Source organism: Pseudoliparis swirei, chromosome 4 (assembly GCF_029220125.1).
Source record: "Pseudoliparis swirei isolate HS2019 ecotype Mariana Trench chromosome 4, NWPU_hadal_v1, whole genome shotgun sequence".
Classification (NCBI taxonomy): domain Eukaryota; kingdom Metazoa; phylum Chordata; class Actinopteri; order Perciformes; family Liparidae; genus Pseudoliparis; species Pseudoliparis swirei.
The window spans coordinates 198,474-214,420 of NC_079391.1; the positions used below are offsets into that span (position 1 = coordinate 198,474).

The following is a 15,947-nucleotide window of genomic DNA, read 5'->3' on the forward strand; positions in this document are numbered from 1 at the left end:
ACCATGAACATGAACCATGAACCATGAACATGAAACATGAACATGAACATGAACCATGAACATGAACCATGAACATGAACCATGAACATGAAACATGAACCATGAACATGAACCATGAACATGAACATGAACCATGAACATGAACCATGAACATGAACATGAACATGAACCATGAACATGAACCATAAACATGAACCATGAACATGAACATGAAACATGAACCATGAACATGAACCATGAACCATGAACATGAAACATGAACATGAACATGAACCATGAACATGAACCATGAACATGAACATGAACCATGAACATGAACCATGAACATGAAACATGAACCATAAACATGAACATGAACCATGAACATGAACCATAAACATGAACCATGAACATGAAACATGAACCATAAAAATGAAACATGAACCATGATTGTATATTGATTATATTAATCACATTGATCATATTAATCACATTGATCATATTGATCACATTGACCACATTGATTATATTGATCATTGATTATATTGACCACATTGATTATATTGACCACATTGATTATATTGATCACATTGACCATTGATTATATTGATCACATTGATTATATTGCTCATATTGATTATATTGATCACATTGATCACATTGATTATATTGATCACTCACTAGAACATTAACTTTAAATAACGGCTCACCTCCTTCTTCTTTCTCAACATTTGGAAGAATCCAAACATTTTGCCCAATGTTGCACAAAAACCTGAGAAGAGAGGGATCCCACGGAGGTGAAGAGATGAGGAGAGGGATCCCAGGAGGTGAAGAGATGAGAAGAGAGGGATCCCAGGAGGTGAAGAGAGGGATCCCAGGAGGTGAAGACGAGTTCCTCTGGAGTGGCTGCTCACCTGTGGCTGGCGAGGCGTGGGCATCCTGTGAGGAGGACGAGGCCAGAGGCACGTACACACTTCCTGCTCCTCTGAAGGGATCGATACTGGCTCTGGGCGAGCAGCGCCCCCTGGTGTCCACAGGTGGAACTGAAGGGCAGTGGTCGGTTTGGAGCAGAACTCAAACCTTTACTTTGTTCTTCATCACAAATTAAGAAATAAAACAAGAAAACACCAAAGTGAACTTTGACTTATTTTATTTGACAGGCTCGGTGGTCACATGGGAGGCGTGTGATAGGCTGCGACCTGCTGGGCCGTGAGGGAGGGGCTCATGAAGCCGAGGGCGCGGAGGAAGTCTGCATGCTTGATGCTGGACGCCTCCATGTCCTCCTGCAGCGCCAGCAGCGCCGCCTGGGGACAGACACAGACCCGTCTCACCCCTCTAGAGAGACCCGTCTCACTCCTCCAGAGACCCGTCTCACCCCTCCAGAGAGACCCGTCTCACCCCTCCAGAGACCCGTCTCACCCCTCCAGAGACCAGTCTCACCCCTCTAGAGAGACCCGTCTCACTCCTCCAGAGACCCGTCTCACCCCTCCAGAGACCCGTCTCACCCCTCCAGAGACCCGTCTCACCCCTCTAGAGACCCGTCTCACCCCTCTAGAGAGACCCGTCTCACTCCTCCAGAGACCCGTCTCACCCCTCCAGAGAGACCCGTCTCACCCCTCCAGAGACCCGTCTCACCCCTCCAGAGACCAGTCTCACCCCTCTAGAGACCCGTCTCACCCCTCTAGAGAGACCCGTCTCACCCCTCTAGAGAGACCCGTCTCACTCCTCCAGAGACCCGTCTCACCCCTCCAGAGACCCGTCTCACCCCTCCAGAGACCCGTCTCACCCCTCCAGAGAGACCCGTCTCACCCCTCTAGAGAGACCCATCTCACCCCTCCAGAGAGACCCGTCTCACCCCTCCAGAGAGACCCGTCTCACCCCTCTAGAGAGACCCGTCTCACCCCTCCACAGAGACCTGTCTCACCCCTCCACAGAGACCCATCTCACCCCTCTAGAGAGACCCGTCTCACCCCTCCACAGAGACCCGTCTCACCCCTCTAGAGAGACCTGTCTCACCCCTCCACAAAGACCTGTCTCACCCCTCCACAGAGACCCGTCTCACCCCTCTAGAGAGACCCGTCTCACCCCTCCACAGAGACCCGTCTCACCCCTCTAGAGAGACCCGTCTCACCCCTCTAGAGAGACCCGTCTCACCACTCCACAGAGACCCGTCTCACCCCTCCACAGAGACCCGTCTCACCCCTCCAGAGAGACCCGTCTCACCCCTCCACAGAGACCCGTCTCACCCCTCCACAGAGACCCGTCTCACCCCTCTAGAGAGACCCGTCTCACCCCTCCACAGAGACCTGTCTCCCACCTCCACAAAGACCTGTCTCACACCTCCACAAAGACCTGTCTCACCCCTCCACAGAGACCCGTCTCACCCCTCCAGAGACCCGTCTCACCCGTCCACAGAGACCCGTCTCACCCGTCCACAGAGACCCGTCTCACCCCTCCACAGAGACCCGTCTCACCCCTCCACAGAGACCCGTCTCACCCCTCCAGAGAGACCCGTCTCACCCCTCTAGAGACCCATCTCACCCCTCTAGAGAGACCCGTCTCACCCCTCCACAGAGACCTGTCTCACCCCTCTAGAGAGACCCGTCTCACCCCTCTAGAGAGACCTGTCTCACCCGTCCACAGAGACCCGTCTCACCCCTCCACAGAGACCCGTCTCACCCATCCACAGAGACCCGTCTCACCCGTCCACAGAGACCCGTCTCACCCCTCCACAGAGACCCGTCTCACCCGTCCACAGAGACCCGTCTCACCCCTCCACAGAGACCCATCTCACCCGTCCACAGAGACCCATCTCACCCGTCCACAGAGACCCGTCTCACCCCTCCACAGAGACCCATCTCACCCGTCCACAGAGACCCGTCTCACCCGTCCACAGAGACCCGTCTCACCCGTCCACAGAGACCCGTCTCACCCCTCCACAGAGACCCGTCTCACCCGTCCACAGAGACCCGTCTCACCCCTCCACAGAGACCCGTCTCACCCGTCCACAGAGACCCGTCTCACCCCTCCACAGAGACCCATCTCACCCGTCCACAGAGACCCGTCTCACCCGTCCACAGAGACCTGTCTCACCCGTCCACAGAGACCCGTCTCACCCCTCCACAGAGACCCATCTCACCCGTCCACAGAGACCCGTCTCACCCGTCCACAGAGACCCGTCTCACCCGTCCACAGAGACCCGTCTCACCCCTCCACAGAGACCCGTCTCACCCGTCCATGTCGAGACGATGAGTCTGCGTTACCTCTTTGCAGAGCTTCTCCAGGTCGGCTCCGGAGTAGAGCTCCGTCTGCGCAGCCAGCTGCTCCAGACGCACGTCGGCAGCCACGGGCATCGACCTGGTGGTCAGCTTCAGGATGCAGACACGGGCCTGGACACACGGCTGGACACCATCAGACACACACACACGGCGGGACACCATCAGACACACACACACGGCTGGACACCATCAGACACACACACACACACACGGCTGGACACCATCAGACACACACACACGGCGGGACACCATCAGACACACACACACGGCTGGACACCATCAGACACACACACACACACACGGCTGGACACCATCAGACACACACACACACGGCTGGACACCATCAGACACACACACACACACACGGCTGGACACCATCAGACACACACACACACACACGGCTGGACACCATCAGACACACACACACACGGCTGGACACCATCAGACACACACACACACACACGGCGGGACACCATCAGACACACACACACACACACACGGCTGGACACCATCAGACACACACACACACACACACGGCTGGACACCATCAGACACACACACACACACACGGCTGGACACCATCAGACACACACACACACACACACGGCTGGACACCATCAGACACACACACACACACACGGCTGGACACCATCAGACACACACACACACACACGGCTGGACACCATCAGACACACACACACACACACGGCTGGACACCATCAGACACACACACACACACACGGCTGGACACCATCAGACACACACACACGCGCCGGCGGCGGCGGCTCACCTGGCGGTCCGGGGGCGGGACGTAGATGATGTGGTCCAGCCTGCCGGGTCGGAGGAGGGCGTGGTCTAAGCAGTCCGGCCGGTTCGTGGCGGCGACCAGCATCACGCCCCGGCTGCAGACGTCCTGGCGGTCCGTCTGTCAGAGAGCAGACGGTTGGAGAGAGTCGCCTCACACGGGGCGGTCAGCCAGGAGAAGGCGGAGCCTCCAGAACATCTGACCTGCTCCTCCTCCTCCGCTCTCCTCTCCAGCGTCTTCAGGCCGACCCCGTCCATCTCGTTCAGGAGCACCGACAGGAGGCGCGTCTGCACGCTGCTGGGCGTCTGGCCGCCTGACCGCGAGCCAATCAGAGAGTCGATCTCATCCAGGAACAGGATGCAGGGGGCGCAGGCCCGGGCCTGTCGGAACAGCTGACAGGGCGCGGGAGTTAGAGGCGGAGCCACCGGCACGGCGGCTGCTCTCGGGTCCAACGGGTACCTGCGCCAAAGCCTTCTCGGAGTCCCCCACGTACGGAGAGTAGAGGTCGGCGCCGCCGACGGACAGGAAGGCGCAGTGGGCGGAGCCGGCGGCGGCCTTGACGAGCGTGGTCTTGGCGCAGCCCGGAGGTCCGTAGAGCAGCACGCCGCGCGGCCGCCGCAGGCCCAGGCGCACGAAGGCCTCGGGGTGCAGCAGCGGCCACTCCAGGCTCTGGGCACAAGAGAGGCGATGGAGGCTCACGGCTCGTCTTCAGCGTGCGGCCGGCGCTCGGCTACCTGTCGGAGTCGCAGCTTGACCTCGTCCAGGCCTCCGATCTGCTCCCAGGAGGCGGGGCTCAGCTCCGTCCGGCCCAGGCTGCCGCGCAGGCAGGAGGGCCGCACGGCCCGCAGGGCCCCGAGGAAGTGCTCCACGCCGACCGCCCGCCGGCCTGAACCCTGCAGACGAGAAGAAGGGCTCGTCAACGACTTCACGGAGCCTCATCGTCTTCGTCTTCTCTCGCGGGACACTCGCCTGAGCGCGTCCTCGTATGGCGAGCATGGCGGCCTCTCTGCACAGGGCGCCGAGGTCCGCCCCCACGTAGCCGGCCGTCCTCCGGGCCAGCTCGGCCACGTCCACCGCGGGACACACGGGCATCGGGGCGCACAGCGCCGACAGGATGGCGCTCCTCTGCTGCGCGGTGGGGGCCCCGATGATGACCTGCGAGGGCCAAAGGTTCGTTTCCGTTCATCGCGATGGCGTTCAGAAGCCCCTCCCCCCTCCCGCACCTCTCGGTCAAATCTGCCCGGCCGGCGCAGCGCCGCGTCCACGGCGTCCGGCCGGTTGGTGGCGCCGACGACGAGGAAGCGGTCCGCCTGCCGGAGCCCGTCCATCAGGGCGAGCAGCTGGGCCACCAGCCGGCTCTCCGGCGCCGCCGAGCCGGTCCTCCGCGGGCACAGCGAGTCCAGCTCGTCCAGGAACAGAACGCACGGCCCGTCTTCGGCCGCAGAGCGCGCACGCCGGAACACGCCGCGCAGCCGCTCCTCGCTCTCGCCGGGCCGCGAGCCCACCACCTGGGGGCCACACGCCGCCGGTCAGACACGCCGCCGGTCAGACACGGGAAGGAGACGGACCGGCGACTGGACCGTACCTCGGGCCCTCGGACCGCCACCAGGCTGGCTCCCACCTCGCCCACCAGCCGGCGGACCAGCAGGGTCTTGCCCACCCCGGGGGGCCCCACGAGGAGCACCCCCCGGGGGCACGCCAGGCCCAGAGCGCCCAGGGTGCGGGGGTAGAGCCGGGGCAGCCGCAGCATCTCCCTCAGGGAGGCGCCGGCCTGGGGGAGGACAACACGCGTCACGCGGGGGCGACTCCTGAGGAGCACCTGGGGGCCTCTGCTCACCTCCTCCAGGCCCCCCATGGGGGCCACGGGGGGCCTGGGGGAGGACGCGGGGGCGACTCCTGAGGAGCACCTGGGGGCCTCTGCTCACCTCCTCCAGGCCCCCCATGGGGGCCACGGGGGGCCTGGAGGAGGACGCGGGGGCGACTCCTGAGGAGCACCTGGGGGCCTCTGCTCACCTCCTCCAGGCCCCCCATGGGGGCCACGGGGGGCCTGGAAGAGGACGCGGGGGCGACTCCTGAGGAGCACCTGGGGGCCTCTGCTCACCTCCTCCAGGCCCCCCATGGGGGCCACGGGGGGCCTGGGGGAGGACGCGGGGGCGACTCCTGAGGAGCACCTGGGGGCCTCTGCTCACCTCCTCCAGGCCCCCCATGGGGGCCACGGGGGGCCTGGAGGAGGACGCGGGGGCGACTCCTGAGGAGCACCTGGGGGCCTCTGCTCACCTCCTCCAGGCCCCCCATGGGGGCCACGGGGGGCCTGGAAGAGGGCAGGCGACTCCTGAGGAGCACCTGGGGCCTCTGTCATCACCTCCAGGCCCCCCATGGGGGCCACGGGGGGCCTGGGGGAGGACGCGGGGGCGACTCCTGAGGAGCACCTGGGGGCCTCTGCTCACCTCCTCCAGGCCCCCCATGGGGGCCACGGGGGGCCTGGAGGAGGACGCGGGGGCGACTCCTGAGGAGCACCTGGGGGCCTCTGCTCACCTCCTCCAGGCCCCCCATGGGGGCCACGGGGGGCCTGGAAGAGGACGCGGGGGCGACTCCTGAGGAGCACCTGGGGGCCTCTGCTCACCTCCTCCAGGCCCCCCATGGGGGCCTCGGGGGGCCGCCGCTGACTCCTGTAGCGCTGCAGCGTCTGGACCCCCACGACCTCCACGCTGGTCCTGGAGCCGACGAGTCCGGCAGCCTCCGGCCCGAGGCTCTCCACCACGACGCACGTGACCTGCGCGTGGAGCAGCTGCACCACGTGGTGCTCGTGCACGAGCACGCCTCGCAGCAGCTCCTTCAGCAGCTCGTGCAGGAGGCCGGGAGGAGCGCGGCTCCTGAAGGCAGCGCTGTGCATCACCACGAGGACCCTCACGGCCTTCAGCCGGGGGCAGCGCACAGGCCGGAGCTGGCCCGGGTCCAGACCCTGGTCCGGGCCCTGGCCCGGGTCCAGACCCTGGCCCGGGTCCGGGCCCTGGCCCGGGCCCAGAAGGAGACGAGCAGGAGGGAGCAGACCGGGAGAGCAACACTTCAGGTCCACCTGCAAGAAGCCCTCCGCCCGGTCCGCCCGCGGCCAGGCGGCGCACAGGCAGCGGCCCCCGGGCACCGACACCAGCAGCGGGGAGCCCAGCCGCAGGCCCAGCGCGGACATCAGGCCCGGGCCCAGCCGGCACCTCTGGGTGCCCCGGTCCGAGGGCTCCACGGACAGCAGCCTCAGAGACATCCCGGCAGCAGCTCCACGGGAGGAAGGTCACCTCTTCTTCTTCATGACGTCACGGACAGAAGAGCGAAGCTCCAGCCTTAGCTTCACTGTTAGCATTAGCGAAGCTAGTTGAGGAGTAAATACTCAAGTAAAGTATAAAGTAGACTCTGAAGGAGATGCAGTAACGTACCTCACGTGGGGCTGAAATGCTCCCGGAGTTCTCGTTGATGACGTCACAGACAGACCGATGTTTACATGTGGCGTAAAAGAAGATGGCCAACCAAAAGTTTTCCTGCGCTTGTTTCCGCTCCTCCAAATGCTGCAATTATTATGATTTTACAGAGGAATAAACTGTATGATATCTGATCCGTAGTACTTTTATTATACTTTTGCATATTTACTTGTACGTGTTCATTATGCATTATGACAACAACTGTAATATATAAATAACGTGCTACAGTATAGTTTATAGCAATATAAATAAGTATGATTCACTTAATTGATTAAAATAACCCAACATTTTAATATCAGAACAGTAACTTATATTCAACTTTTTTTTTAAAGGCCTGATTTCTGAAACCTTTGTTTATTAACGGTTTAATACGTTTTGTTTTTATTATTTCCTCTTATTACCACAGTTTATAGAAGAAGTGTTTACTTCTATTATCGTGTTGTTTGTATGTTTTTGTCTTTTCCATGTTTGAAATAAAATGTATACATAACATCCCAAGAAATATGACAAATATGAAATATAGATATAAATAATATCCTGATAATCGTGTTTTAAATATAGAAGCAAGGAAATAGTTTTCGTCGTCCAACAATTAAGTCCGACACCTTTTCTCTGGCGCCACCTTGCGGCCACAAAACACAACGCATTACATTTAAAGACGTTTAAGCACAAACACGTGTAATATAGTGCACAAGTATTCGTGTGAAACATTTGTTTGTCTTCTATTTGAGAGCCACGAAGTATGCAAAGCTTTTTAATGAATGTACCAACACGATGCATGAAGCCTTTGGGCCCAAGTGTCTTTGATCAGGCGAGTTCACGAGTCACATGACTTGCTATTTATACATATAGTGCAGCAGTGGTATCGAAGCTGCAGGAGGTCGTCTGTCCCGAGCAGCGGTCAGGACGCCACCGGTGACCGGCTGGAGAGGCCGATCCACCCGTTGGTCAGGAGGCAAGAACACAGGAACGCGTCACGCTGGGCGGTCCAAAGACGACACAGAGCAACAATACCACAGTTCCACTCTTTATTTCTGTTGATTTAAATAGTGTTTGTGTTTCACATTGCTCCTGACAGGTGTGTGAGAGCTGCCCCTCAAGGCCGGAGTGAGTCCTCAACAGGAGTGAGTCCTCAACAGGAGTGAGTCCTCAGCAGGAGTGAGTCCTCAGCAGGAGTGAGTCCTCAACAGGTGTGAGTCCTCAGCAGGAGTGAGTCCTCAGCAGGAGTGAGTCCTCAGCAGGAGTGAGTCCTCAGCAGGAGTGAGTCCTCAGGTCCTCAACAGGAGTGAGTCCTCAGGTCCTCAACAGGAGTGAGTCCTCAGGTCCTCAACAGGAGTGAGTCCTCAGGTCCTCAGCAGGAGTGAGTCCTCAGGTCCTCAGCAGGAGTGAGTCCTCAGCAGGAGTGAGTCCTCAACAGGAGTGAGTCCTCAGCAGGAGTGAGTCCTCAGGTCCTCAGCAGGAGTGAGTCCTCAGGTCCTCAACAGGAGTGAGTCCTCAACAGGAGTGAGTCCTCAGCAGGAGTGAGTCCTCAGGTCCTCAGCAGGAGTGAGTCCTCAACAGGAGTGAGTCCTCAGGTCCTCAGCAGGAGTGAGTCCTCAGGTCCTCAACAGGAGTGAGTCCTCAGGTCCTCAACAGGAGTGAGTCCTCAACAGGAGTGAGTCCTCAGGTCCTCAACAGGAGTGAGTCCTCAGGTCCTCAACAGGAGTGAGTCCTCAGCAGGAGTGAGTCCTCAACAGGAGTGAGTCCTCAGGTCCTCAGCAGGAGTGAGTCCTCAGGTCCTCAGCAGGAGTGAGTCCTCAGGTCCTCAGCAGGAGTGACTTGGGGCTCCGGCCCGGTTGGGGGCCGTGCCGGTGAGCGATGCTGCCGGTCAGAAGACGTGGTTGTGAGCTCCATGTCGACCTCCTGCGCCTCCAGCTCCTCCTCCGTGGTTCTGCTGCGGCGAGGTCACAGGATCCCTTGGAGGAGGCACTTCAGGGCCTTCCCTGTGCTCCGGGACCAGGAGGCCTCCAGAGGTTTGTGCTGCTCCATTTAAATCTCCCCGCTGAACCTTTCCAGATGTTTTGTTCTCCAGAGGACGGCCGGGGCCCGCGTGGTCCCGGGGCTCTGGGTTTCCTCTGGGTCCGGTCCAGCCTCGCTGCTCCGGAGGGGGGGGAAGCTCCTCCGCTCTGGAGCAGGTGGCTCTTCCCGTAGCGGCCAGGCTGTGCTCACAGTCGCTGACACGTGAGGACGCAGAGGTCAAAGGTGACGAGCCAACGCCGAGCCGCGTGTGGCGGACCGAGCTCGGCGTTGGTTCTGGAGTCGCTTCTGGGCCTCGGGTCACCGAGTGCGAGTCGGACTTCTGAGAGTTACGGAGTGCTTTTCTAAGGGTGACCTGTGAGCGCGTGGAGAGCAGGCCGCTCTGTGCTGCCGGCCAATCAGCTGCTACTCATGTCACCGCGCCGGAGAGACACGTGAAACACACTCGTCTGCTGCGGCTACAGACACAACTTCAGGAGGAACGCCTTGAAGACGTTTAGGCTATCAGCTGGTGTGTGTGTTCAGTGTGTGTGTGTTCAGGTGTGTGTGTGTTCAGTGTGTGTGTTGAGGTGTGTGTGTTCAGTGTGTGTGTGTTGAGGTGTGTGTGTGTTGAGGTGTGTGTGTGTGTTCAGTGTGTGTGTGTTGAGGTGTGTGTGTGTGTGTTGAGGTGTGTGTGTTGAGGTGTGTGTGTTCAGTGTGTGTGTGTGTTGAGGTGTGTGTGTTGAGGTGTGTGTGTTGAGGTGTGTGTGTGTGTGTTCAGTGTGTGTGTGTTGAGGTGTGTGTGTGTGTTCAGTGTGTGTGTTGAGGTGTGTGTGTGTTGAGGTGTGTATGTGTGTTCAGTGTGTGTGTGTTGAGGTGTGTGTGTGTTGAGGTGTGTGTGTTGAGGTGTGTGTTGAGGTGTGTGTGTTGAGGTGTGTGTGTGTTCAGTGTGTAAAAGGAGGTGTTGGAGGTGTGTAAAGGAGGTGTGTGTTGAGTGTGTGTGTTGAGGTGTGTGTTCAGAGGTGTGTGTTGAGGTGTGTGTGTTCAGTGTGTGTGTTGAGGTGTGTGTGTTGAGGTGTGTGTGTGTTTCAGTGTGTGTTGAGGTGTGTGCTGAGGTGTGTGTGTTGAGGTGTGCTGAGGTGGTGTTGAGGTGTGTTGAGGTGTGTGTTGAGGTGTGTGTGTTGAGGTGAGGTAAAAGGAGGTGTGTGTGTTGAGGTGTGTGTTGAGGTGTGTGTGTTGAGAGGTGTGTTGAGGTGTGTGTGTTGAAAAGTGTGTGTTGAGGTGTAAAAGGAGGTGTGTTGGTGTGTGTGTGTTGAGGTGTGTGTGCTGTGTGTGTGAGGCAAAAGGAGGAGGAGGTGTGTGTGTGTTGAGGTGTGTGTGTTGAGGTGTGTGTAAAAGGAGGTGTGTGTTGAGGTGTGTGTTGAGGTGTGTGTGTGTTGAGGTGTGTGTTGAGGTGTGTGTGTTGAGGTGTGTGTGTGTTGAGGTGTGTGTGTGTTGAGGTGTGTGTGTGTGTTGAGGTGTGTGTGTGTGTTGAGGTGTGTGTGTGTGTTGAGGTGTGTGTGTTGAGGTGTGTGTGTGTTGAGGTGTGTGTGTGTGTTGAGGTGTGTGTGTTGAGGTGTGTGTTGAGGTGTGTGTGTTGAGGTGTGTGTGTTGAGGTGTGTGTAAGAGGTAAAGGAGGTAAGGAGGTGTGTGTTGAGGTGTGTGTGTTGAGGTGTGTGTGTGTTGAGGTGTGTGTTGAGGTGTGTGTGTGTGTGTGTTGAGGTGTGTGTGTTGAGGTAAAAAGGAGGTGTGTGTTGAGGTGTGTGTTGAGGTGTGTGTGGTGTGTTGAGGTGTGTGTGTTGAGGTAAAAGGAGGTGTGTGTTGAGGTGTGTGTGTTGAGGTGAGGTGTGTGTGTTGAGGTGTGTGTGTGTTGAGGTGTGTGTGTGTTGAGGTGTGTGTGTTGAGGTGTGTGTGTTGAGGTGTGTGTGTGTTGAGATGTGTGTGTGTTGAGGTGTGTGTGTGTGTTGAGGTGTGTGTGTGTTGAGGTGTGTGTGTGTGTTGAGGTGTGTGTGTGTTGAGGTGTGTCTGGTCCCTGTGGGCGTGGAGGCGCTGGTCAAACAGGGCTTCAAGGTGCAGGTGGAGACCGGCGCCGGAGAGGAGTCCAAGTTCTCTGATCAGCACTACCGAGAGGCCGGAGCCACCATCACCGACGTCCGCGGGGCCCTCGGACCTGGTCCTCAAGGTCAGCTGTTCTCTCCTCTTGAATGACCCGGGTGTGGATCTGCTGCGCCCCTCCCCCGCTCACCCGTCCGCTCCGTAGGTTCGAGCCCCGAGCCTGAGCGAGGCCGACCCGCTGAAGCCGTCCTCCACCCTGGTGAGCTTCATCTACCCGGCCCAGAACCCGGAGCTGATGAGGAAGCTGTCGGAGAGGAAGAGCAACGTGCTGGCCATGGACCAGGTGCCCCGGGTCACCATCGCCGAGGGTTACGACGCCCTGAGCTCCATGGCCAACATCGCCGGGTAAAGACAATGACATCATCACAAAGACAATGACATCATCACAAAGACATCATCACAAAGACAATGACATCATCACACAGACAATGACATCATCACAGACAATGACATCATCATAAAGACAATGACATCACAAAGACAATGACATCATCACAAAGACAATGACATAATAACAATGACATCATCACAAAGATATCATCACAAAGACAATGACATCATCACAGACAATGACATCATCACACAGACAATGACATCATCATAAAGACAATGACATCACAAAGACAATGACATCATCACAAAGACAATGACATAATAACAATGACATCATCACAAAGATATCATCACAAAGACAATGACATCATCACAGACAATGACATCATCACACAGACAATGACATCATCATAAAGACAATGACATCACAAAGACAATGACATCATCACACAGACAATGACATCATCACAAAGACATCATCACAAAGACAATGACATCATCACAAAGACATCATCACAAAGACAATGACATCATCACAAAGACATCGCAAAGACAATGACATCAGTGGCGGCTGGTGATTTTTAAGCAGTTGGGCGACGTGGTTTAAATAGCACTCAACAATGAGAAGAAAAGAGGTTTTGAGTAGAATATTATAAAAAACAAAGCTTTATTTCAAGAACACAGCGTGCTCAACACGTCCAATAACAACTATCAACACACTGTGACTTTGGGCATGAGAGGTTCAGAGCAGCTTTAAGGAACATTGGGTTGGGTTTCAGAGGTTTACAGAATAAAAGAGTTTCACCCTCACATGAAAGAGGTTCAGAGCAGATGTAACTGATGTGGAACGGGCATGGAAGAAGTCAAGCTCAGATGGTGGATTTTCCCAGCACTTATTTATTCTGCAGAAGACAACAGAACACACACATTTGTTTTCTGATCTGTCTCTGCACTTCCACTTCCCCAGCAATAAAAAAACCATTGTCCATGGAAGACAGGACCACATTAAATCTAAATAATAACAAGTCTCATCAAAACCATGACATGTAACATACAAGGGGACAAATAGCGACCCCTAATGGACAAAAAATAAATAACTACATGAGCTAGAGTCATTTTAGCAGAAACAGCGAAAATTCTAACTTTGAACAAAAGGGAAACACATACCTGCAGAAGACAATGAAACACACACATTGCCTTCTGATCTGTCTCTGCATTACTGTATGTAACATAAACGGTTAATTTTTATTAAAGAATATAGCCAAACACGCAACATACCTCCTCAACTCCCCCTCAGCTACATGAAACCCTTGTGAGGGAGAGACGGACTCAGGAGCAGGAAGTGCAACAGATGGAAAACAATGCCGCAGGAAACAGATTTTTTAAAATAACGCTAAATAAAAATAGCTCATTAAAATAAAATCCACAAACACGCAACAGTATCGTTGAACAACAAACTAAAAGACAATACATTTAAAACAAGAAATGACAGAGAGCATTTCTAATTCTAACTCCGTTACACCTGCACAGGTCGCTGTCTATCGTCCAGCACGCTTCCGGATTGTGTTGCATAGCAACGGGTAACCAACCAAAATACTACTTCCGTTACACGTATCTGTATTTCCGGTGTCGAGGAAGCCGCTCGCGCGGATCTACACGCTGTCGGAAAACGTTGTTATTGCGATTGAGTGACGTCAGCAACTGGAACAGGTATCGATCTAAAGTCTGTGTGTGTCGTAGAGTGTGTAGTGTGTAGTGTGATAGTGTGTGTAGTAGTGTAGTGTAGTGTGTGTGTAGTGTGTTTGTATTGTTAGTGTGACGTCAGCAACTGGAACAGGTGTGAGTGTGTTAGTGTGTAGTAGTGTTGTGTAGTGTGTGTAGTGTGTTTGTAGTGTTAGTGTGACGTCAGCAACTGGAACAGGTATGATCTAAAGTCTGTGTGTTAGTGTGTAGTGTGTGTTAGTGTGTGTAGCATGTTGGCTAGCTGCGTGAACTCTGTTTCTTCATCCCGCGGCGGCTGCTCGTCACGTGGTGTGAGTTCCTCTAGCATGACGTCATGTCATCAGTTCAATCTGATAAACGTCAGAAATGTGTGCGCCGTGTATCTCGTCATGACAGTCAGCTTGGAGCCGGAGGCTAAAGGGAGACCTCTCTTCACACCTGGAGCTCAGAGACCTCATCACACGACTCGTGTTGTCTTAACCAAATATCTCCTGACTAAATTCATCTTGACCAGCGACTCGTGTCTTTAACTCTTATAACTTTGACTCTTTTCTTTCACTTGTGCTCGCTTCCCTTTCAAAGTGATGTAATGTCTGTTTGCTTGTCTTTCCTGTTCAGATCTGAGTTTTGGGCCCACGTCCTCCACCTGAACGCCTGAAGCGCCGCCATGAGCAGCGAGGAGGCCGTGGAGCCGGCTCCCCACGCCGCCTCCCTCTCCTCCCTCTCCTCCCCGGCCCTCTCCTCCCCGGCCCTCTCCTCCCTCTCCTCCCTCTCCTCCCCGGCCCTCTCCTCCCCGGCCCTCTCCTCCCTCTCCTCCCCGGCCCTCTCCTCCCCGGCCCTCTCCTCCCCGCCGGCCGGGCGGCCGCTGCCGGGCCTGAGGCTGGCGTCGCACGCCGTGCTGCAGGAGGCGCAGCGGAGAGGCCGCCAGTGTCGTGCGCGCGGGTCGCGGATGTTCTTCTGCTACACCTGCTGCTCCTTACTGGGGGTGGAGCTGCAGGACATCCCGCTCATCAAGGTGGGTCCCGGCTGTTCCCAGAGGAACGCGGTGAGGTCATGATGTCCACGTGTTCTCCACTCAGCTCCCGGTGAAGATCGACATCATCAAGCATCCCAACGAGACGGATGGGAAGAGCACCGCCGTCCACGCCAGGATCCTGGCCCCCGCCGACGTCACCATCTACACCTACCCCTGCTTCCCCGACTACGAGAAGGCCCAGGTGAGACCGCCGGGCCGCTCCTGTCACACATTCAGAGATGCAGATCATTGAACATCAAGGCATGTTGTTTGAGCTTCAGCATCCTTGATGACCGTCTGCTGGCGACCTTTCACCTCTCAGCGCCTCATTGGTTCAGTCACGTTGTTCTTGGAGTAGCCGTCTGCTTCTGTGCGTGACGGCTTCGTTGTCGTTTCACTTGTTCTTGATCCATCTGGTGAGAAGGAAGAGATGTGGACTGGATTCAGAGCGCTGATGCTTGCCCCGTGATGTGAGGCGGACGGCCTGCAGAGCCTCCTCTGCTTCTTGTGTTGTCCTCTTTCTGTCGGCCTCAGACCAACGCAGCTTCTTCTAGAGGGCGTCCCCTGTTGCCGGGTTAATTACAGGTAACAGAGGCACCTGTCTGCATGGCCCTCCAGGTGGTCATCTTGGTGTTTCCTGGTCCCGGGCCGCCTCGGTCCGAGACATGATGCGGTGTCTGCGCGACGTGGCCGGCAGCAGGTCGCCCGGGTCGTGTTCCCAGCCCTGCAGAAAGAGGCTGAAGGCCGAGGCGCCGGGGGCCTCCCCCCTCCAGAGGGTGGTCTTCATCGACAGCACGTGGAACCAGACCAACAAGATCAGCAGCGACGAGAGGCTGCAAGGTAACCACGGCGGGCTGCGTTGGGCCTCTGAGGGCCTCGTCCCCCACAATGCTGTGCGGCTGAGCCTCTGCCTGTGTCCTCAGGTCTGCTCCGCGTGGAGCTGAAGACGAGGAAGACGTGTTTCTGGCGCAGCCAGAAGGGCAAACCGGACACCTACCTGGCCACCATCGAGGCCATTTACTATTTCCTCAAGGACTTCCGCGAGCAATGCCTTGCTCAGGAGTACGACGGAGAATACGACAACCTCCTGTTCTTCTACTCCTACCTGCACTCGGTCGTCAACAAAGCCAAGACGTCGGCTGGAAGGAGCTGAGCGAGAGACGCGGCCGCCCGGTCATTCTGATTTTTTTTTTAGA

The 15,947-nt window shown here is 56.6% G+C and overlaps 1 protein-coding gene and 1 pseudogene across 2 annotated transcripts; one reads left to right on the plus strand and one right to left on the minus strand.

Moving 5' to 3' along the window:
- Positions 1–1,112: 1,112 nt before the first annotated feature.
- afg2b (AFG2 AAA ATPase homolog B) lies at positions 1,113–7,966 on the minus strand. 2 transcript variants are annotated; one of them, XM_056413497.1, is made up of 10 exons: positions 6,686–7,966; positions 5,648–5,833; positions 5,286–5,570; positions 5,032–5,217; positions 4,797–4,955; positions 4,522–4,731; positions 4,266–4,454; positions 4,048–4,182; positions 3,243–3,380; positions 1,113–1,283 (listed from the first exon to the last, which is right to left on the minus strand). In XM_056413497.1, exons 1-10 carry the CDS (start codon positions 7,319–7,321, stop codon positions 1,149–1,151), a joined length of 2,259 nt encoding a protein of 752 aa, XP_056269472.1. In that variant the 5' UTR covers positions 7,322–7,966; the 3' UTR covers positions 1,113–1,148. The 2 variants fall into 2 exon arrangements, with proteins under 2 accessions (XP_056269472.1, XP_056269473.1); XM_056413498.1 differs by having other exon boundaries at positions 3,243–3,368; positions 6,686–7,959.
- Positions 7,967–11,603: 3,637 nt separating this feature from the next.
- Positions 11,604–15,910, plus strand: LOC130192689 (tRNA-uridine aminocarboxypropyltransferase 1-like; annotated as a pseudogene).
- The last annotated feature ends 37 nt before the right edge of the window (positions 15,911–15,947 follow it).